Below are 24,478 nucleotides of genomic sequence, written 5' to 3' on the forward strand. Positions count from 1 at the left end.
AACAATTAAACACACACACAACAAAATTTAATTTTCCTCATACCTGTTGGAAGGAGTTTACTGTGGAGGAGTAGGCTCGGAGAGAGAGGGCAAACTTCAGCATGTTAACCTGGACGGAGCTGAGCAAGGCGCTGGCTCTTTTCACAATTAGGTCATAGTAGGCCTGGTCTGTGTCTGTACAGGGCAAAGTCACACACACATATTGTTGTTTCCAATATTAAAAAGCCATGACCCCTGTTAGTTCTAGTTCCAAGCATAACCATTACAATAGCTCGTTTTTATATACACACACACACACACACATACACACATACGTGATGTGCGAAAAACACCTACTCTTAATTGAGACAGTTGAATCTACTTGCATGCAAACCTGTGTCAAACTTTAAACCAATAGATTCAGTAACAGCAAACCCTTCCACAAAGCAAAAGCAAAAGATGCTGTACCAATATGAGATTTGAGAATGAATGAGCATGAGCCTTAAGCATGCCTGCCTTTGCAACAAGCTAACTGTTCCCCAGTAACAATCACTCACAAAACTATTAAACTTGTTTATTGCCAAACACTAAGTATTCGATTTGGGGAAAAAAAACCCCCCAAAAAACGGTCATCTTTTAAACTATAGTCATAGGCCTAGATACTTTAACCATAGAAGACTCTTACACAATGTATTTAAAAACTATTCAAGAGCTGGTTTGCAAGTCTCTAATAATTTCTGATGACTAGTAGTTCTGATTTCCTATGTTAAATGCACTTATTGTAAGTTGCTTTGGATAAAAGCCTCGGCTAAATGACTGTAATGTAATGGATAGAATTTAAATATTAATAAACAGGCCATCAATTATCTCATAAAATCAAATTCCAGTCATTGCTCCAGCCCCTCTGCCGATCTAGGGTGGGCTGCAGACTACCACATGCCTCCTCTGATACATGTGGAGTCGCCAGCCGCTTCTTTTTATCTGACAGTGAGGAGTTTCGCCAGGGGGACGTAGCGAGGATCACGCTATTCACCCCAGTTCCCTCTCCTCCCTGAACAGGCGCCCCGACCAATCAGATGAGGCGCTAGTGCAGCGGCCAGCACATATACCCACATCTGGCTTCCCACCCGCAGACACGGCCAATTGTGTCTGTAGGGATGCCTGACCAAGCTGGAGGTGACACGGGGATTCGGACCAACGATCCCTATGTTGGTAGGCAATAGAATAGACCGCTACGCTACCCAGATGCCAATATTTCAAATTATTTAAATAACAATTCATCAACAGTGAAGCATTTTCCTGTTTGAAGCAAGATTTAGGCTTTGAGCATTCAATCTGACAGCCATAATTGATAATAGATTTCACTATACATACATAGCTCCTTGCACCATTAACCCAAAGGGGATTGAAATAAAGGATGGCAAAACCTTTTACAAACAGTTGGATTTTGTCAATTTGTTTAACAGGGGGGATGACCCCCCCATATCAACCTGTCTGTCAGTGACATGAATGAGTAAACCGAGAGTATGCAGTTCAGTCACTGGTTAAATTGGTGCAAGCTACCAGATCATGAGGTTGGTCACTTACAATGTGAAGCACTGAAAACAATTCACTCAAAACATATAGTATAGTTAAGCTGTGACATGTGGCGCTTAGATTGTCATTGTGGCGGAGTGGGGGTGTGTGGACCAGCTGCACCAAATTAGCCAAATCAGTTTTGGATAGATTAAATAGAGTCCACAGAAACAGGGAGAGAATGAAACTGAGAGCTGCCCAGCTATCTCCCATACAGACCCCATTGATGTTTTGTTTTAACTTGGTGTTTTTAATTGTCTTTAAATAAAATGGGCTGGTGAGCCCTCAACTACAGTTTTCATCCATGTCCCTGTGCCGGAGAACTCTGGCTGTGGCAGAGCCTTGCCACAGTCACTTTTGATTCAATCGTCTGATGAGTGGTGGGAGCAAGTCTGTGAGCCATGAAATGTTTTTTTTTTAACAAGTGAATCAAACGGAACATCAGGTGATAAATTTCAGCTCTACCATATCATTGTTACTACTTACATCAGCATGTTGCCCAACCACTAAATTCATAGCGAGGCTGCTTGCATGCACATATTGACTTCAGCCACACAAAGCACAGAGAATGAAAGTGAAAAGCAGTTGAGCTGAACCATCTTTACCGTCATGTTCTCTCTCTATGTTCTGATTGGCCTCCACAAAGTCCCAGAACTTCTCATGGCTCTCTTCTGCCAAAAACTCACTGTGGGTGATGAAGGCAAGAGAAGAGGTGAAGGAGGAGTTGGTTATGAAACATGAGGATAAGAATAAAAAAGGGTCAAGACGTAAAGATTTTATTCAGTAAAGTAATCCTGGCAAATACTACAGTGGCTTTAACTGTTTGTTTCCAACTTAGACCAGATCATTAGATTAAGCGAACCAGCATTCCTTTACACATGCGGCAGATTGGACATCCCTCTTATATATTGCATCCAAACACAGACAGAAGATGTCTTTAAGCATACTCAACAATCCAGGTGAGAAAATCACAGAAAGTTGAATCAGTTCATCTAGACACATTTATTGAGAGAGAAACATTTCATCACTCATCTAAGGGACCTCTTCCATCTGACATTTCAGTACTGAAACTGGCCAGAGAGAGCAGAGCAAAATAGTGTACGCTGTTAAGTGCTGGGAGGATTGCCATGAATTGTACATCGGGGAAACCAAACAGACGCTGGCCAAGAGGATGGCATGACACAGAAGAGCTAATGCGTCAGGCCAGGACTCACGGTCTACATTCATCTACAAGCCAGTGGCCACTCTTTCAAAGATAAAGATGTTCACATCCTTGATAGGGAGGAATGCTGGTTTGAACGGGGAGTCAAAGAGGCCATCTATGTCAAGAGGGAATGACCATCCCTGAATAGCGGGGGTCGGGCCTAAGAGTACATCTGTCGACATCTTACAATGCTGTGATTGAAACTATTCCCAAATCCTCTGTGAATAGTACACATTATTCTGTGATACTGTAATACTATTCTGTGAATAGTATTACATTGCCATTGAAACTCTAGTTAATGGTCACTGCAATTTGAATATGAAACTGATCGTTGTTTTTGGTCGTTATGACAGTGTATTGTTAATAAGGGTGGGGATACCTGCAGTCAGTTGAGACTGAAGAGGTCACTTACATAGGTGATGAAACGTTTCTCTCAATAAATGCTGTGTCCAGATGAACTGATTCAACTTTCTGTGACAGATTGAAGATGTATCAAGCTTTGGTGTGTGGGTTGTGTGTGTTTGTGGTATAAACACAACTAAGAAGGAATGTAGTGATTTTTATGCAAAGTTTAGCGCCTGTTGTTATTCTGAAGTATTTTGCTGTACCTGGCTTCCAGAAGCAGTGGTGTAGAAGACCATTTGGTAGTAAGGGTGGTGGTGATAGCCTTGGAGTCTGCACCCCCAGACACTACATACAGTAAGGACGACAACAACAGGGCCCACAGAAGCCACATTCTCAGCCGTACTCCTGAGAAGACGGGGAGACAAAAAAAGGAGTTTTGGGGCAAATGATAACGTGAGCAGTCAGGGTAACAGGGGAGTGAAAGAGAGCAAATTTGTCAGAATCCCATGGGGGAGCAAAAAGTTAATATGACTCTTTATTATCAGTAGACTGATAAACAGCCTACCTCTACCTCTGAACTCTATATCATTGAACTGTACAGCGGTACTTGAGGCGGTCTGACTAGTAAACAAAAACTAACACGAGTTCCATCCAATCAGAAGGTTCAGCGTGGCTCCTCCATCCAATGAATACACAGTCAGGACATCCGGATTTGTGCAATGACAATTCTGTCAGAAGTAGCAAGGTAGCATTTTTTTAACTAATGGTCGGCTGTAATTTACTTCACTCATACTATATTTAACAGTCCGTCTTCCTGCGATTTCTGTCACATTCGAATAAACTCCAATAACCGAAATCAAGCTATGACTACCGTTTGCTAACGTTAGCCAACCAGCCAATGAAGCTAGCTGCACAAAAGCAAATTATTTGTTTTTGAAAAGTTTTCACTTAGCTCTGGTCCACGTGTAGTACAAACAATAAAATTAAATACACAGGTATAGAGGAAAGCCGCCGGTAGTTTCTTATAATGGAAAATAATTGCACATCGTTACCGAAGCCGGCTTCGTAGCTTCCTACTGCAGTAGTCATGTTCCGAGGTGAGTGGGTGGGTCCTTCATTCCGGTATGACAGGCTGCAATTTTGCCTGTTCAAAATTACTGAAACACTACGAGGGACAGAATCAAGTCAAGTCAAGTCAATTTTATTATATAGCCCAAAATCACAAATTGTAAATTTGCCTCAAGGGGCGTCAGAGCAACACAACATCCTGTCCTTAGACCCTCGCATCGGATAAGGAACAGCTCGGAAACCTAAAACTAAATTCGTTAGAGGATGTTTAAGGGCATTAATGGGTTGTTGTAATCTCTTCCTCCAAATTTGAAGAAAATATAAATAAAATAATAATAATATAAGATTGCAGTTAAGATTTTAGTTTCATTTTTCATCAAACCAAAACAATGCTAGTTAAGAAATAGGCTATACAGAACTTAATAAGGACCACATTTACTGTCAGTGCGCCTATATTTTGAAAATCTGGTTCAAAATTTTATCATTGAAACTCTCAAACAATGTGAATGCCTGTCTTTAATGTCAAGGTTCATAAAACAGTTGCGTTTAACAGTTCGTTTTGGTTGAACACGTAATTAACTTTGAACTACTTTTTAAACGAAAATACACTTGGGGAAAACATGCAAATTACAAAACTCAATTTTGCACCCATGAGATAATACCTTTTTTGCTTTAGAATACACATTATTTGGGAAAGTAGCCTGTGGTAAATGAGATCTACTGATTATGGGCTTTGCAACCACGGGAAATTAAGTATGTATTACAATAGGCCACAGGATGGTCACTTGGTCAATATAATCATTATATTGTGGAAATTAAAAAGTAGGGTAACTGATATGCCTTTCATTTTATGGGGCCAAGTCCCAGGATGCCACTTTGAAACCCCATGCCTCAGTTTTCTTTGGCCAGGTTGTGCTGATAGTATATAGGTTTTATTATTTGAAAAGGATTTCTCATTAGGGCAGATCAGAATTGCATGAGCTACCTCTCTACCTGTCGTGTTGTCATGATGAAACGATGATGAGGGCCGGGTGACACAATCCCAGGATATGGGTCTTGCTTTTTCATTTACTCGGTCTGCAGCCTAAATTAAACTGGACAGCTGATCCTCTAGAGGGAGCAGTTAAATAGTTTGATTTAACATTATATAAAAAAAAGCAGCCCCATTAATTATCCTGTTCAATCTGACCTTCACATTGACGTACACGCATGCATTCACCAGGCACACATAGGCAAACATGAATACACTTGTGCGTGTGCATGCATGCACACACACACACACACACACACACACACACACACACACACACACACACACACACACACACACACACTACCCATAGGGCCCGTATGTCTATCAAGAAGGTGACATCTTCAGATGAATTATGGGAGGTAGCTTTCATCTTCTCTAGGGTCAAATATAAAATGGCCAACCTGAGGTTCAGGCTCCTTCCCCCTGAGATTGTCACATGTCAGCCATTTTAGAGGTTGAAAGCCTCAGCGGGATACCAAAACGACCTCAATTAAACCTCCATTAATATTAATACACTTTGTCGTTTCACGTGAGTTGCTGCTAATTAAATGTGTCCCTGACTCTATAATGGGGGTCAGATGGGGTCTCCGACATGAAGCTAATTCACTACATTACAGTCGCCAAAATCTGGGCTTGCTCATTGCATAAATAAAGACAGAGGGGAACAGTCTTGGAAATCTTAGCATTGGTAATCATTTGGAACACAAACACAAAAACCAGCACACTCAAACAGTATTCAGCCAAACTAACAAATCAACAAAAAACAAAAACAAAAACAAAAAAATGCAAAAATAGCACAAGTCGACCATAAAAGATAGTTTTCAGAATTTTCTATTTTTGTTTATGCTGCTCCAATGTGAGTTCTCCCAATGCATTAAAAAAAAAACAACAAACAAACATATCACTCCCAATAACAGCCCTAGATTTAATGTCTGGCCTTAATCCACATTTGCCTCCTGCCCGTTTTTCTTTGAGATAAACATTTATAAGAATTCTATCAAGGGGTTAATACGTTTTTAATAGATAATTTTTTTAGGAGCTCCTAGAACATTGACTCATTACTCACACACACTCACAAACCTAACAAACATCACTTCATAACATAATGGGATTCTTCAGATTGGACTCCCACTGGTGTCAATCTGTCAAAGATCCAGAGAAATGCCTGGGAGGTGAGCTCCTTTATTGTTCATTCCTCGCCTTCCTGGAAACTTAATATCAAGAGGGATGATGTGCTCTTGACCTGGAAGATTAGCCGAACCCTGGGTGGGAGGTCAGATACGCCCTGTTTAATCATATGTACATATTTCATGGCTTGGGAAAAAAGGGAGCTTTGACTCTAGCTTGCACTCTTTTATTGTCATTTACATTTACTTGTTGATAGAAATGGCTATGGGAATATGTAAATTATTCATGTATTAGGGGTTTATGCACACTGCACATTTAACGATGAAGGATTAAACCCTGCCTTTGCTAAAAATGACTGTGAGAGAAGAAAAGACAATTTCTGTCGTGACTGGTGACGGTGCCAACAGGGCAATCCTCCAGTACTACAATAGCAATAACCTGGCTCTGATGCATGCAGGCAAGCACTCAACATGAACTTATCTGCAGAGTACCATGCTGAAAATAAGCAATAATAATGCCAGAGCTTCTTTGTCTGCGTGAAAGAAGCATGGGACCAGAGATGGGGAGCCACGGCCAGTTTGACCCTGCAATAATGGACTACAGCCAGAGCTTATACAATCACTCAGAGCTGGATTCCCAGTGCACTAGACAGAAGGGGCACTTGTCTCTCTTACACACACCCGTGTGCACGCATGCACATTTGGATGAACAAGAGCCATTCAGCCTTCTGCAGTTGCTGGGCCATTATTGTTTATTTAGTCCAGCTGCACTTGAAATGACAGCGACCCACAGCTATGGGGAGGATTAAAGACTGCGTTCAGTCCAGTACAACGCGTACCAGCTGCCAGAGAGGCTGCACTGCCTGTCCTTGATCCCTCCACCCCCCCCCCCAAACAATTTTCTCTCTCATTCTGTTTGTCAGGCGAAACTCTCTCTCTCACTCGCTCATGAGATGTCCAACTCCCGAATTCTTCATCTCGCTTACACTTTGGCTCTCGTGGGTTCTGTCTGTTTCCTCCTTCAAACTGATTGCCCCCGCTTTCTTGCTGTCCAGGGAAATTATTTTACCGCGTGCCTCTGGGGTCAAAGTTGAAAGCTCCCTGGACCGTTGATGAGACGGGGCGAAGGTCTGCGTTCCACTCCCCTCTCCCTTGTATGCTCCATCAAGGGCATGGAATGTTATTTATATTTATACGGCCAGCCCAGTCCTCCGCCCTGCAGCCGATACCGTGGCACATAGACCCCCCCCCAACCCACCACAGTGGAAGGATAGCATATATATATATATATATATATATATATATATATATATATATATATATATATATATATATATATATATATATTTTATGTGTGTGTGTGTGTGTGTTCATATGTGTGTTAGGCAGCCCCGGAGTGTCAGCAGATTGGATTAGGCCGTAGATCACTGATGACAGGGCTGAGGCTGTCGTTCGAGGGGGAACAGTGTGCTTTATGGGGTCACGGTCCTGTGGTTAGTGTATGTGAGTTGTAGAAACGTCCTTTGGCTATAGATTGGCTTGTGGATAGAACTGTGGAAAGCTGGAGGGCAGGGCAGCCACTGTAGCTTGAAAATTGAACAACGACGACGTGTGTGATGTGTATACTTTGACCGAATTTGTCTGTGAGCTTTATGCTCATTACTTTGGCTGTGACCTCCATTAAAACAAGTAGAAGCTTTTCCTCAATGTTGGATGACAAGCGGATGTGTGGCAGGAGAATGAGAGTGATATGTAGGCTGTAACATACATCTACAGTATAACACTTGATCAATCCTATTCTCCACTAGCCGACAACATCTAAGAGGAAAAGGGAACTGAGATGGCTTGGATTTATCCTAAATTTGGAAAATATATGGTCTAATATAGATACCTTGAAGACTCAAGCTCACGGACCAATATACAGTGAATATTAAAAGTCTGCAAACTTTTTTTTTACCCTCCCCCCTTTTCTCCCCAATTGTACCCCGGCCAATTACCCCACTCTTCAGAGCCGTCCCGGTTGCTGCTCCACTCCCCTCTGCCGATCTGGGGAGGGCTGCAGACTACCACATGTCTCCTCCGATACATGTGGTGTTGCCAGCCGCTTCTTTTCACCTGACAGTGAGGAGTTTTGCCAGGGGGACGTAGCATGTGGGAGGATCGTGCTATTCCCCCCCAGTTCCCCCTCCTCCCCAAACAAGTTCCCCCGACCAACCAGAGGAGGCGCTAGTGCAGTGGCCAGGACACATACCCACATCTGGCTGCCCACCCGCAGACACAGCCAATTGTGTTTGTAGGGATGCCCGGCCAAGCCAGAGGTAACACGGGGATTCGAACCAGCGATCCCGTGTTGGTTCGTAGACAACGGAATAGACCGTTACGCTACCATGGTAGAAGAGTCTCAACCCACCTCCGATGCTCCTGGTCTTGCTCTTGGCCTTACTCCCCTTCCACCTGGTCTCTTGCACACACAGTATCTCAAGTTTCTCTTCAGAGTTCGCCATCATACGGGCCAGCTCTCTCAGATACACTACCCGGACACCTTACAAACCTTTTTAAAATGGCAGATTTTTGTGATGTAAAAAAAAAAGAAAAGAAAAAGAAACCAAGATAAAGCATGTGAGAGCATTTTCCACATTTAACGTGAAATTGCAACTGATAAAAAGAGTGAAAAACTAAACTGGTATCTTTTTAGGAAAAAAAAAACCTTACAAGAACCTGGTTGCATAAGTGTGCACACCCCTAAACTAATACTTTCTTGAAGCACCTTTTGATTTTATTACAGCATTCAGTCTTTTTGGCTAAGAGACAATCGGCTTGGCATATCTTCAACTTGGCAATATTTTCCCACTCTTCCTTTCAAAAATGTTGTATATCAGTCAGACTGCGAGGGCATGTCCTGTGAACAGCCCTCTTCGGGTCACCCCACAGATTCTCTCTTGGATTCATGTCTGGGCCTTTCCAAAACTCTGATCTTCTTTTGGTGAAGCCATTCCTTTGTTGAATTGGATGTATGCTTTGGGTTGTTGTGTTGAAAGGTGAAATTCCTCTTCATCTTCAGCTTCCTAGCAGACGCCTGAAGGTTTTGTGCCAAAATTGACTGGTATTTGGAGCTATTCATGATTCCCTCCACCTTGACTAAAGCCCCAGCTACGGCTGAAGAAAGGCAGCCCCAAAGCATGATGCTGCCACCACCATGCTTCACTGTGGGTCTGCTGTTATTTGGATAATGTGCTGTGTCTTTGTGCCAAACATACCTTTTGGAATTATGGCCAAAATGTTCAACCTTGGTCTCATCAGACCATAACACATTTTTCCACATGGTTTTGAGAGACTGGATGGTTCTTTCTGTAAAATTGGTTTGGATTTTTTTTTTCATGTGAAAAGGCTTGCATCTTGCCACCCAACGCCATAGCCTAGAAATATGAAGAATAAGGGAGATTGTTGTCACATGTAGGGAGCAAACAGTACCTGCCAGAGATTCCTGCAGCTCCTTTAATGTTGCTGTAGGCCTCTTGGCAGCCTCCCTGGCCAGTTTTCTCATCAATTTTGGAGGAACATCCTGTTCTTGGTAATGTCGCTGTTGTGCCATATTTTCTCCACTTGATGATTGTCTTCACTGTGCTCCATGGTATATCTAATAGCTTGGAAATTATTTTATACCCCTCTCCTGATCGATACCGTTCAACAATGAGATCCTATTCATGCTTTGTAAGCTCTTTGTGGGCTGTGGCTTTTGCAGCGGGATGCAACCAAGTAGATGTCAGGAAAATCCTGCAGGAACAGCAGAACTTTACTTGGGTTCAAGTACAGTCACTTAAATTGATGGCAGGTGTATACTAACTACTATTTAACATGAGTTTGAATGTGATTGGTTAGTTGTGAACACAGCCACATCCCCAATTATAAAAAGGCGTGCACACTTATGCAACCAGATTATTTTAAGTTTTGTATCCCCCCCCCTCCTAAAATGTTAGTTTTTTCACTTTATTTTTATAGTTTGCAATTTCACATTAAGGGTGGAAAAAGTTCTGACATGATTTATCTTGGTTTCATTTTTTTACATCACAAAAACCTGCCATTTTTAACAGGGGTGTGCAGGCGTTTTATATTCACTGTACATAGGGCTTACTCTGCACTGTGCTCAAGATATATTGGCAGGGTTCCCAACCGATATTGCTCCATCTGTGACACAGACACTACCCGCACATGGTCCGGGAGAGCGGTGCGATCTGTCAATTCTGGGAGCGTGTATCATCATTACTGAACCTGGTTGAGATTCTCCTTGACTTGAGCCTATGTCTGTGTTTATTAAATCAAGAGTTTTTTTCTTTTCCACTTGTTCAAAAAAAAGGTGCGATTTTTGCTGATTTAACTGCTGCAGAGAAGTCTTATCTTGCCCCGCTGATCAAGTCCAGATTCACAAATACTGAACCAATGGTTACTATGCTATAGCACAGGCAGGGATTGCGTCTGGTTTTGTGGACTTATGAGTGGCATATCAAAATTCATGCCCTCCATAACCCACTCCTTGTAAGTTTCCATTTGTTTTACACAATTGATCGGACATCACTGGAGTTGTTGTTTCTGTCCATTTTGCAAAAACATTTTTTTGTTGTTGAATTTTCCACCTTTTTTTCCCTCCCCAATTGTATCCGGCCAATTACCCCACTCTTCTGAGCCATCCAGTTGCTGCTCCACCCCCTCTGCTGATCCGGGGAGGGCTGCAGACTACCACACGCCTCCTCCGATACATGCGGAGTCACCAGCTGCTTCTTTTACCTGATAGTGAGGAGTTTCACCAGGGGGACGTAGTGCGTGGGAGGATCACGCTATTCTCCCCAGTCCCCCCCCCCCCCCAACAGGCACCCCGACCGACCAGAGGAGGCGCTAGTGCAGCAACCAGGACACATACCCACATCCGGCTCCCCACCCGCAGACACGGCCAATTGTGTCTGTGGGGACACCCGACCGAGCTGGAGGTAACACGGGGACTTGAACCGGCGATCCCTGTGTTGGTAGGCAACAGAACAGACCGGCATGCCGCCCGGTCAAAAGTCAATTGCAAATTTTTGCAATTGACTGTAATAATATAGAAAATTGAGAAAAAGATGGTAACAACAGGTGATATGTAGAAAAGAACCACAACACAATCAGGTCTATAAAAATGAAATATCTTTAATTGGTGGCTTAATGATTCATTCTTGCAATCATAAGAAACAAAATCTGAATGATGCATACAGAGGGAGCCAGAGACGGTCTGCACACCACTCCAAAAAACAAGTCAAACACTCTTAACAAACATTCTCTTGATTAAGTGAGCAATGCCATGGCTGGTTCATTTTTCACAAAGGAAATTCTTTAAGACATCAGATATACATAGTACTGAGACATACAGTGTCTGAAAACCCGGTCCTTTCTCTGGAATCATTTTCAATGAAAAGATCTTTTTTTTTAGTTTTTTAGTTTTCGGAGTAATAAGCGAATTGATGACCTTAACGACCAGGTCTGTAACAGCTTCGAGTCAAACTTGAAAAGTTTACCATGTAAATTAATGCGGTCAGCGACCGGCCAGTTACACGCCACCGGTTGCAGCTCATGCGGCACAGATGTGCAGCTTCACAGCATCACGTGTATGCAGAGTTTTGGCAGAAAATAGTCGTTTTCAACAATAACAATTCCAAGAGTGAGGCAAAGATGCTGCTCTGCGGTTCTGGATCGGGCTTTAAACCACTGATACAGAAACAGATGTCGTTTGAAACCTAAATACAGTCTAATATAAGTAAGTCTGACTCTGGAAAAGTAGACTGTGGTGTAAAAGTCTCAAGTCCCTAAAGTTTCACGTCTCCAGTCTCGCCTCAAGAATATAATGAAAGGGCAGTTACTGTGAAAAAAAGATCTCTCGTTCCATATCAATTTTCTCTGTCTTTACTGGACCACTTTCAAGGCTACAGAAAAAGCACCTTATTGACTCTGGATGAATCCCAATACCTTTGTGCTATTCCTCTTCCCTCTCTTTCCTTTGCCTCATGAATCATCCCTGAACCGGAAAGGAGCTAATCATAAAAAAGCAACATGGGGAGAGCTGGCGGTGATTTGCTGAAATTTTGCAAAAGCAGATATTGGGCAGCTAAACTGCTGATTTCCTCTCAAATCTTACTGAGGTCTATTGTTAGCAAGGTGATGCAGCAGTTTTTTTTTTTTGCACTATGTTAATAACAAGGAAGCCGCTGGCCTGTATTCACTTTTGAAATGAGCTCTGGATGGCATCACACTTGGACTGCGTTTGACTTGTTTTTCCGTGGAGCTGTGATAACTCATGCCGGGTTCCTACGTATGCTCTCCCTCAACTCCTTTGCAGATCATTCCTCATATGTTTTGCTCAAGACTCTTGTCTTTCGTTGCTTGCACGGTTTGCCATTGAGCATGTAGACGAGTCACAAGGAGAGGTTTTAGATTATTTAGGAGATGGAGATGGTGATGAATTCAGCGCAACCCTCAAGGCATTTAGAAGAGACAAGGAGAGCAAAACAGGGGGGGGGGTGAAAAGGGAGAGGACAAGAGAATATGGGATGGTCACTCTGCTGTGGCAGGCTATGGGAGGGACTTCCTGACTCTCAACTTGAACCATCCCCTCCCCCAAAAACTGGCAAGATATTGGTCATGAAACCAGTCACTCACTCGAAAACACGTTAGACATTCTCTCAGTCACACACGCACACTATTTACAAAGGCATACATATATGCCAATCAAAGGCATACTGTACAAACTATTTACACACACACGCACACACACACATTTCAGACTCACATATGTGCACAAAAACAGACATGCACACACAAAAACAAACACACATAGGTACACACAAACATACATTCATGCAAGGAATCATACGTTCAGAAAGCGCACACACACACACATTCAAAACAAATAAACACACACACATGCATGCCCACATTCAAAACAAACACACACACACACATTCAAAACAAATAAACACACACACACATGCATGCCCACATTCAAAACACACACACACACACACACACACACACACACACACACACACACACACACACACACACACACACACACACACACACAAGTAGTCAGAGAAATTACTGTAGCATAATACAGACATATTATCTGGTAATAGGTACAATGTCCATGGAGTTACAACATGATCCCAGTAACTAGAGGCACTACTACCTCGCCTCCGTCCATTGCTTAGGGTAAAACCAACCATCAACTCTCTCTCACGTACACGCCGTACCTGCAGGTCACCGGCACTGTGTGCTCTCTGAGGAGGTTGGCAGGGCTGGCTCAGATCGTTGCCTTTCACTGCCGTTCTCGGTCAGTGAAGGTGAAACCGCAAATTCGAGGCAACCTCCCATAGAAGACACATTGCCATGGTGACCGGCAGTTCCAGCAACTCCCATCTCGGAGCATTTGCCTGGGTTAAGGCTTCCAAAGCATCCGCCGCTTACTTGGCACCAGGCTAGAGTGGACTCGCCCTTCACCCGGCGTTGACTTCTTTACACCCCGACGCAATTCGGCTCTATAATTGGCAGTCATTTAATAAACTAGTTAAGCGACAGGCACAATGGGAGCCTCTGACAGGCAAAGAGGTCAACCTCGCCTCTCTCAGACACACACAAACACGCACACAAACATACAACCTCCCGCCTAACCCCAATATGCAAGGCTTCAGTAATGGCTATGGTCCATTGTATGTCCATCCAACCCATTAGCTTAGATTTGTAAAACAAATAAAAATAAAGAAATAAAGGAATCACTTTTCTTTAGGCAGCAATATTGGTCTCAGTGTTATTACAATTCTGCTTTTAAAAAAGCATAAAATAAAAATAAAAACAAATTCAATCACCCTAAAATAAGAACGAGACCGTCACTATTCATGACAGAAATGTATTCATGGTTGAAATGGAGGCAGATTTTTTTTCTAAGCAAAAAGTTTTTTTTTTTTGTCTTGATACAACTTCGTCTGACTCTAATTCTTTCTTTCAGGTACAGTCTTTCCTGCAGCACCACATCTCCATTATTCAACCCCGCCAATAGGATACTTTTTAAGTGTTCCTTATTCCTTTGCAGTCAGATCAGTACAATCCACTAAGTCCATTGGTCCTTTGCAAGGATTTGTGGGAATTCACAGACTTTGTCTTCTCATGCTCCACATCAAGCAAAAGAGAACGAGAGAGAAATACGGGAGGGGGGGGGGGGAGAAACAGAGGGAGAGATGGGCGACATTAGTGAGTCTCTTAAAAAATACCTCCCCTTTAAATATTCAGTAATGATAATGGATGGACGGGGTATGAGAGAGGGGAGGGACAGCGATAGCTAGTGTCAAACCCGGAAAACATGAGCTGATATATGCAGATCGCCGAAACCCCAGGTCTCCATAGCAACCACATGAACTCACCCCCCGCCCCCGACGCCAACCCTCCTGTAATGCCTGTAGGTTTGTCAGAGAAGATAGGACTTTGATGCCCGCCCAACCCTGTGTGCATGCGTGCATGTGTGTGTGTATGTATGCATGTGTGTGTATGCATGTGTGTATGATAATGCATGTGTATGCGTCTCTGCGGCTCCCTTCGCGTGGTTTTTCCGTACGTTGCCTTTGCCCTCATTCTCCTGCTACCAGCGGTTGATGATCTGGTTCATGTAGTCCTCGGTGGGAAGCCGGTTGCTCACCTCCTCTGTTCTCCCTCCCTCCTCGGCCTCCTCCCGCTCGTCTCTCTCCCTATCCCCCGCCGCCTCTCCATCCTCCATCGCCGAAGAGGAGCCCTGCCTGCTATGGGACGGCCAGAGGCTGACGCCCAGGCCGAGGCCCTGGTGGTTCTGCTGCAGATGGTTTTTGATGCGTTGCTGCCGTCTCTCCTGCTGTCTGGTGAACTGGTAGCGCTGCTGGAACAGGTCCCTGGCGTAGTCGTACAGCTCCATGTCCAGTTCGTTCAGCTCCTCTATACGCTGGATCTGGGGGAAGGATGGGGGATGTTGGGGTGAATACACACACACACAGACTGTTTATTCTGGTGCCCTTTAAGGCTCATTTATGCCCCCTCACTTGACACATTTTGCGAGCGCTTAACAGAAATGACACATTTTCAACAAAAGGAAAGGTCAGCTGACACTTCGGTGTGATGCACCGTCACAGTTTGTCACACAATGCGATTGTTTTGCTGACTGTGGGCTGCTGAAGTCGTTGTTACATTGGATGGCATCTTGTTGTCCATTGAGACAAAATAGCTGCTTTTGTGCCATCATCTGTGCCAAAGCACAGACGATGGAAATCGCTTCATATTTCTGGCGAGCACCACAGGTCACAACGTTTTTTTTTTATCCCCCGCCCCCCTTCATTTTCTCCCCAATTATAATTTGCCAATTACCCCACTCTTTCAAGCCGTCCTGGTTGCTGCTCCACTCCCTCTGCCGATCCGGGGAGGGCTGCAGACTACCACATGCCTCCCTCCGATACATGTGGTGTTGCCAGCCACTTCTTTCACTTGACAGTGAGGAGTTTCACCAGGGGGACGTAGTGCGTAGGAGGATCACGCTATTTCTCCCCAGTTCCCCCTTCCCCACTGAACAGGTGCCCCAACCAACCACAGGAGGCGCTAGTGCAGCGACCAGGACACATACCCACATCCGGCTTCCCACCCGCAGACACGGCCAATTGTGTCTGTAGGGACGCCCGACCAAGTCAGAGGTAACATGGGGATTCGAACCGGCGATCCCCGTGTTGGTAGGCAACAGAATAGAATGCTACGTCACCCAGATGCCCTAAGTGTCACAACTTTTGAATGCCGGAGCACAAATTATTGCCCAGCTTGCACTGAGGTCAACAACTTTCTTCCTGCAGACTCCAATAAAGAAACTCAACAGCCTCCAGTGATGCACCAAAGGGAAAGGGAGAAGCAGGACATTTGGGCTACCACATACAAGAGAGCGAGAGAGTGCAGTAGAGAGGCAACAGAGAAGAGATGGAGAGAGACAAAAATAAAATGACAGAAAGGAAGTGGGGTAGAAAGAAAAATGCCATGAAAAGAAGGTGAGCGAGAGGGTTAAGTTACATCAAGTTTACTCGTTGCTTCTTGTGCGAGCAAGAAACAGTCTGCAGGCAGTAAGTGGAGCGAGATAAGAGGGATGTGTGTGATGTCGAGATGTGCAACGTAGCAAGCTTCACTGACGAGCATCATCTTCCGAGTGTGAATTCAACACGGAGGGGGAGACCATTTTAATTAAGAAGCAACTTCCTTTGAATTACAACATGGACCGGTGAATGTCATTTGCGAGTTTTGTGCGCAATTACAGACGGATAAAACATGCCGCAGCAGTGTTGTTCGAAGAAGAGGCGCTTGAATGATGGTCCACGCAACACGGCACGGGAAGACGCCCGCAGCTTCACACCGATTGACATGAAGAAAGGCGTCAACGAAGAAAAATCACAAATAAACCCATCCCGATTTAAAAGCAACCAAGTGTGTGTGTGTGTGTGTGTGTGTGTGCGTGAGGGGTTTCTTTGATGCAAGAGTCAGAATAAGTAGTCACCTCTGAAACCCCATTTAATTTTGGGAGAGTTTGTTAAATTTCAGCCTAATGTTAAAAAACCTTGGGTAAAATTGATTTTGAGATATCAAATTGATTTTCACTTTCAGACTCCAAGCCCCTCAACATGAAGCACTGTACTTGTATTTTTTATGACAACGGCCGTAACAGCAGCATTCTGAAATCACTGACAATTTGGTATATTTTTCTTCAATTGCTCTCGGACATTGCTTTTGATACGTGTATCTCACATGCTGAGTACTAGAAGAGAATTGGGCTTAAGAAAAAAAATATATCACAAATGGCAGCCAAAGAAAGTGTGAAATGCATGTTTAGTGCTGCTGCTGGGAAGGCTGACAGTCATGTTAGTCCCACAAAAGTGTCGTACCTCTCTCTCACTCATCTCCTGTACGACATTTTCCATTTCCTTCTATTCAAAAAAAAAAGTTTTTTAAACGTTTTAGTATATGTTGTTTATGGGTTTTTTTCTGCTTTCTACTGAATGTGCTGCTGATGCTGAGGCCAAGAATATCTTGCAAAAAAAAAAAAGAAAAAAAAGAAAAAAGAAGATTGTTGTTCTCAAAAGGAATAATTTGGTTGATTAATAGAAAATAAAGAAATGAAGAACAATTGCCATCGCTGCCTTGATGCATGCTCAATAATCCAGGTAAGGAAATCACTGAAAGTTGAATCAGTTCATCTGGACACAACTTTTTTTTTTGAATTTCCCCCTTTGTCTCCCCAGTTGTACTTGGCCAATTACCCCACTTTTCCCGAGCCGTCCTGGTCACTGCTCCACCCCATCTGCCATCTCCCCGGGGAGGGCTGCAGACTACCACATGCCTCCTCCGATACACGTGGAGTCGCCAGCCGCTTCTTTTCACTTGACAGTGAGGAGTTTTGCAAGGGCGACGTAGTGCGTGGGAGGATCACGCTATTCCCCCCAGTTCCCCCTCCCCCATGAACAGGCGCCCCGACCGACCAGAGGAGGCGCTAGTGCAGCGACCAGGACACACACCCACATCTGGCTTCCCACCCACAGACACGGCCAATTGTGTCTGTAGGACACCCGACCAAGCTGGAGGTAGGTAACATGAGGATTCAAACCGGCGATCCCCGTGTTGGTAGGCAACGGAATAGACTGCTATGCTACCTGGACGCCTTCAGACACGTTTATTGAGAGAAAAGTTTCATCACTCACTCAACGTCACTTAGATGTTACTTAGATGTTACCTTATAGGGTAACAAAAGCAGCTCTTTATATCAGGGTTATATCAGTAAATGTTGTGTCCAGATGAACTGATTCAACTTCCTGTAATTGTCATAGCTGCCTCTTTAACCCTTTCATCGTAATTTTTGGGCCACGATACTAGCCATAGCGTATGCTCAGGTAGCTGTGTGGTTCGTCATCAACAAACACCAAGGGTGTCTGGACAACTCACACTTTCCTCTATGAGAGAGAGACAAAAAGCAAAACACAAACTAACCGTAGCGTTGTCCAAGTCCACGCCGGCAGCGCGGGTGCTGTTGTACTGCATGAAGGGCCGTATGAAGCGCAGCCTGAAGGTTCGTTCGAACAGGAACTGGGTTTTCCTCTGGTACTCCGTCAGTCCAAAGAAAGCCATGTCTCGCAGGTTCTTCTTGGCCGAGTCCAGCAACAGTTGGGCCCGCTTCTTCTCAGGAACCGTGGACATGTTGTAGCAGCCCACCAGACTGAGGTCTGCTAACATACGCACCTGCAGCCGAGAGGAGAGGGAGACATGGAGGTCATAAGCTGTGTGTGTGCATGTGTTTAAAGACCTTGCGTGGTGGGTTGGTATGCTGTTAGAGAGACCATCCTTCAAGCAGAGGACAGATTTCATGCACTTTTTCAACACTGGTTTATAATGACTTTTCCATGACTTCTTATGTGACTTTTCCAGGGCCCGGAAATTGTATTTTCAAATTTACCTACTTATCCAGGTTCTGTATGAGTGTATGAACCCTGAGAGGAACTGGGCAAGAGATCCTGTGAGTATCACTGAAACACAGCAGTCCTGCCAGATACACGGCTGCTTCTCTGTAGCTGACTGCATGCGCTGACCTTCCTTGAGGGTGGAGGGAAATGAAAATAGGATTTCCCAAATGAGGGAAATAAAGTCCCATGATATAAAGAGCTGCTTTTGTTACCCTATAAGGTAATAAACATGTGAGTTTGGCTGCAGTGACTCTGCATGTCTACTTTATATTTTCTTTACAGAACCTGAGTGGAAAGTTGTATTATCTATTTTATTCTTTATCCACCCCCCTTTATTTCTTTCAATTGATTTCATTCTTTTGCTCCTCCCTCTTCCACACAGTTCACCTTCTCCTTCCCTCCCTCCCTCAATGAAGGAATCGATAAAGCACCAATACATTTTTCCTGCCATTGCTATTTCAGAAATTATCAAGCAAGAGAATGTGCATGCAAGAGAGAGAAAGAGAGCGAGAGAGAGAGAGAAAGAGAGCGAGAGAGAGCGAGAGAGAGAAGAGATTTTATGGTCACAGGTACACAGTGGTGCACCCATGCCTTGTGGCTCATCAGGATGCCTCAGTTGTATGTGTGTGTGTGTGTGTGTGTGTGTGTAAAAAGAGCATGTGCCACATGGAATAAGCCAGAGTACCCTGGGTAATAACACCCCATCAGACTCAGACGAGATAAGCTGGCCAACACATCTAGGTGGGAGACTGAGATAGCATGAGAAAGAAAGGTGTGAATGTGAGGTGGTTTACTGCCTGTGGGCCAATGCTGACTGTGTGTGTGTGTGTGTGTGTGTGTGTGTGTGTGTGTGTGTGTGTGTGTGTGTGTGTGTGTGTGTTTTACCCAGGTGGTTTATGTGCATTTTTGCATCTATGTGTGTGAGTAAGTGAGCGAGTGAGTCAATAAGTGAGAAAGAGCCGCAAAGGCAGCAGGGTGACGTAGTGATCTGGTAGGCTGTCTTTCAACCAGAACGCCTAGGTTCGAGCCCCAGCGATGAGGCTCTGACCCACTAACCTGTCTTATTGCAGGACATTTAAGCCTTACCAGCTCCAGGGGCACTGTTCTGCAACTCACCCTGCGCTTGAGGGGTTGGTGAAGGCTGGGTCAAGCGAAAGGGACAGATTTCTCCTTCAGAGGACTGAATCACAAAAGCGAGGGGCGAGCTAGAATGCTTGAAAGAGTCTGTGAGAGAGAGCGTGTAAACTCTGCTGATATGCTGGTTCACAAAGAGTGCATGGTTCAAAGCCCCCAGCCTACCCCCCCCCCCCGTACCTGTCTGTTGTTGGCCAGGTTGTAAGGACAGTCCATGAATTGCTGCAGGGTGCAACCTGACCAATCAGAACCCTCATAGCAGGAGGGCAGCTCCTCGGGTGTGGGGGTTCGTCCATCACACATGTGCAAAGAGGTCTTCCATGTGGCTCCCCGCTGGACGTGCCTCCACTCGCTGAGGTAGCGAGAGACAGGGTCCCTCAGCAGAGTAATGTAATAGAATTTCCTGTAAAAGGGAGAGAGAGATTTTGTAATAAACCATGTGTAGTACCTCGGTTGACCATGTGATGGCACTGTTTACAATGGTTTGCTGCAGCATGTCATGTATTTCATGTCCACGTATTTCAAAGGGACAAATGCCTGTAGAGGTTGATGTACTTGATGCAATATTTACATTTACCACATCAGTGCCTGTGACACACAAACTCAAAAAAACACATTGGCCTCAGATTTTCTGGCAAAAAAAATACTGAGAAAAACAGGGACGGTGAACTTTTTCATGGGAAGACTTTGGGGTCAGTGCTCTGGCCACTGGGCAGGAAAACAAACGGCTGGTACCAGCACATCCTCTTTCTGAAACACACGTAGCCGCACACACACAGAGAACATCCTCTTCTCTCAAACACATAAACACACACACACACGCACACACACACACATACAAAGTATTTGCTCTTCTTCTGAAAGATGACTCATATAGCAGCTCAGAGTTAGATGGGACTGTGTGTCTGTGTGTAGTGTAATGGTGCATAGTGCAGCTCGATGTCTCCCCAGAGGGGGCACTCCCACCAGAGCTGAGACCTTTACAGGCCTTTACACACCAGCTAATTACTGCAGCCTAATCAATCAACACATCCTCATTAACCAGCATCACATGCAATATCTGCGTGCATGTGTATGCGTGTGTGCATATTTGTGTGTGTACGTGCCTGAGAGGAGAAAAAGCAGAGAGAGATGTATGGATTTGTATGTGTTAACACACAGAGACACGAGTGCGTGCGCACACAAACAAACACACACCAGCGAGTAAAAATACACAAAGTTTCAGCCACAGTGCTTTCCTCTTCTCTCTTGGGCATGCAGCACATCAGAAGAATGTTTGCAGAGAGAATTTTGTGTGCTGACAGGACTCTACGGAATGGCTCTGGTACCAGACAGGCCACCCTACATACAACACACACACACACACACACACACACACACACACACACACACACACACACACACACACACACACACACACACACACACACACACACACACACAAACACACAGCTTCCATCACAAGATCTTTACTGCACACCACAAAGCTCGCATTGCGAGTGTGTGTGTGTGTGTGTGTGTGTGTGTGTGTGTGTGTGTGTGTGTGTGTGTGTGTGGGGTGGGGTGGGGTGTGGGGGACATAAAATCCCACGTGTAAAGCTCTGAGTGGTTCAAGCAGCAGCAGTGTTTAGATATTTAAACCAAAAAGCTAATCCCCCAAATCCTGTGGCAGCAGGGAGATCCTGGACAACTAAACAAGCGAACCCTGAAGACCACAAGCAGACTAACCCTTACCCTGGACAACAAAGCACAACTCAACTCCAGCCGCAGCGCAGCCAAGACGATTCCAGGCCACCAAACAACCAAAAGGACCTGCCAGGAGACTCAGAACATTACAAATGGCCGCACCCTGTATCTAATAACAATGGGTCGATCATTAACCACAAAACAACCGCACCCGAAACTCAGTGGCAGCACAGAAACCCTGTCCAGGGAAATCAACCAACTTCCAATCCAGTGGCAACATTTTGACAATGGATAAAGCAAAAATAAGACCCTCTAACAAGAAACAGGGAGGGAGATCCTGGACCTGGAAACAAGTAGCTCAACTCTAAATCCCATCAGCCTAAAGCTATCCTATCCCAGATCTAATCAAATACAGTTGGGGTGGGGGGGAGGTGGTGGTGGGGCGCTCACATGGTACACATCCACTTTTGCCGAGAGGAGACATTTTTTGGGGATCATGGTAAATTATGGAGATTCGTGTGATGAAATTACCCAGATTCCTGACATTCCCCAGGTGCAAGTGTGTGTCGATGTTTCAACAGGAGTGTGTGTAAATGTGTGTGTGTGTGTGAGTGTGTGTGTGTGAGTGAGAGAGAGTATTAAATCAATGATGACATTTTCTCTCTCTTGGCTTTTATACCCAACTAAAAAACACACAATGCTATCAGGCTCAAATCAGAAAGACGAGGAGGTTAGAAGTGTAGGGAGAAACACACACACACACACTCACTCACTCACTCACACACACACACACACACACACACACACACACAGAGCAATAGATAGAGAGCTAGAGAGAGACAGGCAGACAGAGAGATAGAGCGTGAGGAGGTTATAAGTGTAGGGAGAAACAGAGAAAGAGAGCGAGAGAAATTAGAAGTGTAGGGAGAAACACACATAGAAAGAGAGAGAGGTTAGAAGTGTGGGGACAAACACAGAGAGGGAGAGAGAGAGAGGTTAGAAGTGTAGGGAGAAACACAGAGAGAGAGAGAGAGTGCGAGAGAGGAAGAGAGGAGTGGGTGGAAGAAAATTTCAATTAGTTTTCTAATGCTGTGAAAGCAGTGAGGGCCCGGAGCCCAAGTGATTTATCAAAGTTATGGCTGCCGCTATAATGAAGGCTCAGGCATATTACCAGGCAAAAATAAATAAATAACACACGGCACACAAACACACACGAAACACACAAGAAAGCATGCAAACATAAATAAATGATCTGAACGCTGTGCCTGCCTTTGTGTCTGCCAGGTCAGACAGGCAGACTACAGAAATGGTGTTGAGCGGAATTCTTGCCTTATGATGTCTGGCCGTGTAATCAGATCCCTAGGTAATGTTGTTGCAGCCTACACACACACACACACACACACACACACACACACACACACACACTCAGAGGTAATGGCACATTATAGCACTTATTTTTCTCATAGGCAATAGTGTTTACAGTGGAAGGTTTAGAGCCATCAAATCAACTTCAAAGCAAATACGCGGTACTCAGCCCCCCCCGCCCAAATCTAACGCATCACTCAGTCCCCCAACACTGAAATGCGCTGTGTGGGACGGCTCTCTGAGGGGCCTTCCTACACACCGTGTTTACCTGCAAGACATTTTGAAAACAATTCCCCTGGTCCCCCCTGCCTACCTCTGCTGCATTCCTTTTTTTTTTGGTACCTGCAACAGACAGGAACCCCCCCCCCAAAAAAACAACAACCCCCCCTTCTCTCTCACACACACACACACACACACACACACACACACACACACACACACACACACACACACACACCAACTTTCTAGCGCTCCCAACCAAATTTATCTGGCGCCAAATATATTGACTAATCGGCGAATGCTTTGTCACCTTGTTGATTTATTCCATCTACGCGAGGCTGATAAAAAAAAGGAGGAAATTTGGCAGAGGAGAAGTGAGACGGAACTATTGTCTGGCCCATTCAGTACTCCAGACTGAACAAGGACAAGTCTTCTCTTTTTACCTCTCTCTCTCCCCATCTCTTTTTACTTTTATTTTTTTGGTCCAAGGCTGTAAGTGAGGGATGTAATGGCTGTCTGGCGGGCTAAAAGCAAAACAAAAAATACGAAGAGAAAAACACATGCCGATGTTCTCTTTTCTCACTCTCTCTTTCAGACATGCAATCTCTACTTTTCTTGCCATCCCTCCCATCTCCCTCATCTCCCGCACAACGCCCCCCATCAGCAGAGATGGCAGAGGGTGGGTTGAACAGCGTCTTTCCCTTTCCAAGAAACATAAATACACACCTGCAAGCAGAAATGGCACTCATTAACAGGCTGGACATTATGACCCTATTATGTTATTGCTATTATGCATTTATGATGCCTATTATGCTGGTGGTCCTCCGTGTGTCGCCAAAACAGCTCCGACCAGGCCGGGGTATGGACCTCTGAAGGTGCCCTGTGGTATCTGGCACCAAAACATTTACAGCAGATCCTTCAAGTCCTGTAAGTTGCGAGGTGGGGCCTCCATGGATCAGATTTGTCGGTCCAGCACAGATGCTCAATCGGATTGAGATCTGGAGAATTGGAGGCCGGGGTAACACCTTGAAAACTTCATCATGTTCCTCAAACCATTCCCAAACAACGTGTGCAGTGTGGCAGGGAGCATTATCCTGCTGAAAGAGGCCATGACGGGGTGTACCTGGTCTGCAATGATGTTTAGGTAGGTGGCACGTGTTAAATTGATGTCCACGTGACTGGCCAGACCCAGGGTTTCCCAGCAGAACATTGCCCCGAGCAT

General features: G+C 44.7%; 2 protein-coding genes across 2 annotated transcripts in view; both read right to left on the minus strand.

The window, feature by feature from the left end:
• The window catches only part of uggt1 (UDP-glucose glycoprotein glucosyltransferase 1), a 62,357-nt gene extending 58,141 nt beyond the window's left edge, over window positions 1-4,216 (minus strand). The window contains exons 1-4 of the mRNA XM_056295335.1: window positions 4,156-4,216; window positions 3,367-3,508; window positions 2,160-2,239; window positions 44-174 (exon numbers count right to left, since the gene is read on the minus strand). Coding sequence (XP_056151310.1) covers window positions 44-174; window positions 2,160-2,239; window positions 3,367-3,508; window positions 4,156-4,192 — 390 coding nt within the window. The 5' untranslated portion in view covers window positions 4,193-4,216. The remainder of the gene's footprint in view (window positions 1-43; window positions 175-2,159; window positions 2,240-3,366; window positions 3,509-4,155) is intronic.
• Window positions 4,217-11,499: 7,283 nt separating this feature from the next.
• The window catches only part of hs6st1a (heparan sulfate 6-O-sulfotransferase 1a), a 67,997-nt gene continuing 55,018 nt past the window's right edge, over window positions 11,500-24,478 (minus strand). The window contains exons 2-4 of the mRNA XM_056296107.1: window positions 20,167-20,389; window positions 18,383-18,631; window positions 11,500-15,323 (exon numbers count right to left, since the gene is read on the minus strand). Coding sequence (XP_056152082.1) covers window positions 14,985-15,323; window positions 18,383-18,631; window positions 20,167-20,389 — 811 coding nt within the window. The 3' untranslated portion in view covers window positions 11,500-14,984. The remainder of the gene's footprint in view (window positions 15,324-18,382; window positions 18,632-20,166; window positions 20,390-24,478) is intronic.

This window comes from Lampris incognitus, chromosome 16 (genome assembly GCF_029633865.1).
Source record: "Lampris incognitus isolate fLamInc1 chromosome 16, fLamInc1.hap2, whole genome shotgun sequence".
In the NCBI taxonomy this organism is placed as follows: domain Eukaryota; kingdom Metazoa; phylum Chordata; class Actinopteri; order Lampriformes; family Lampridae; genus Lampris; species Lampris incognitus.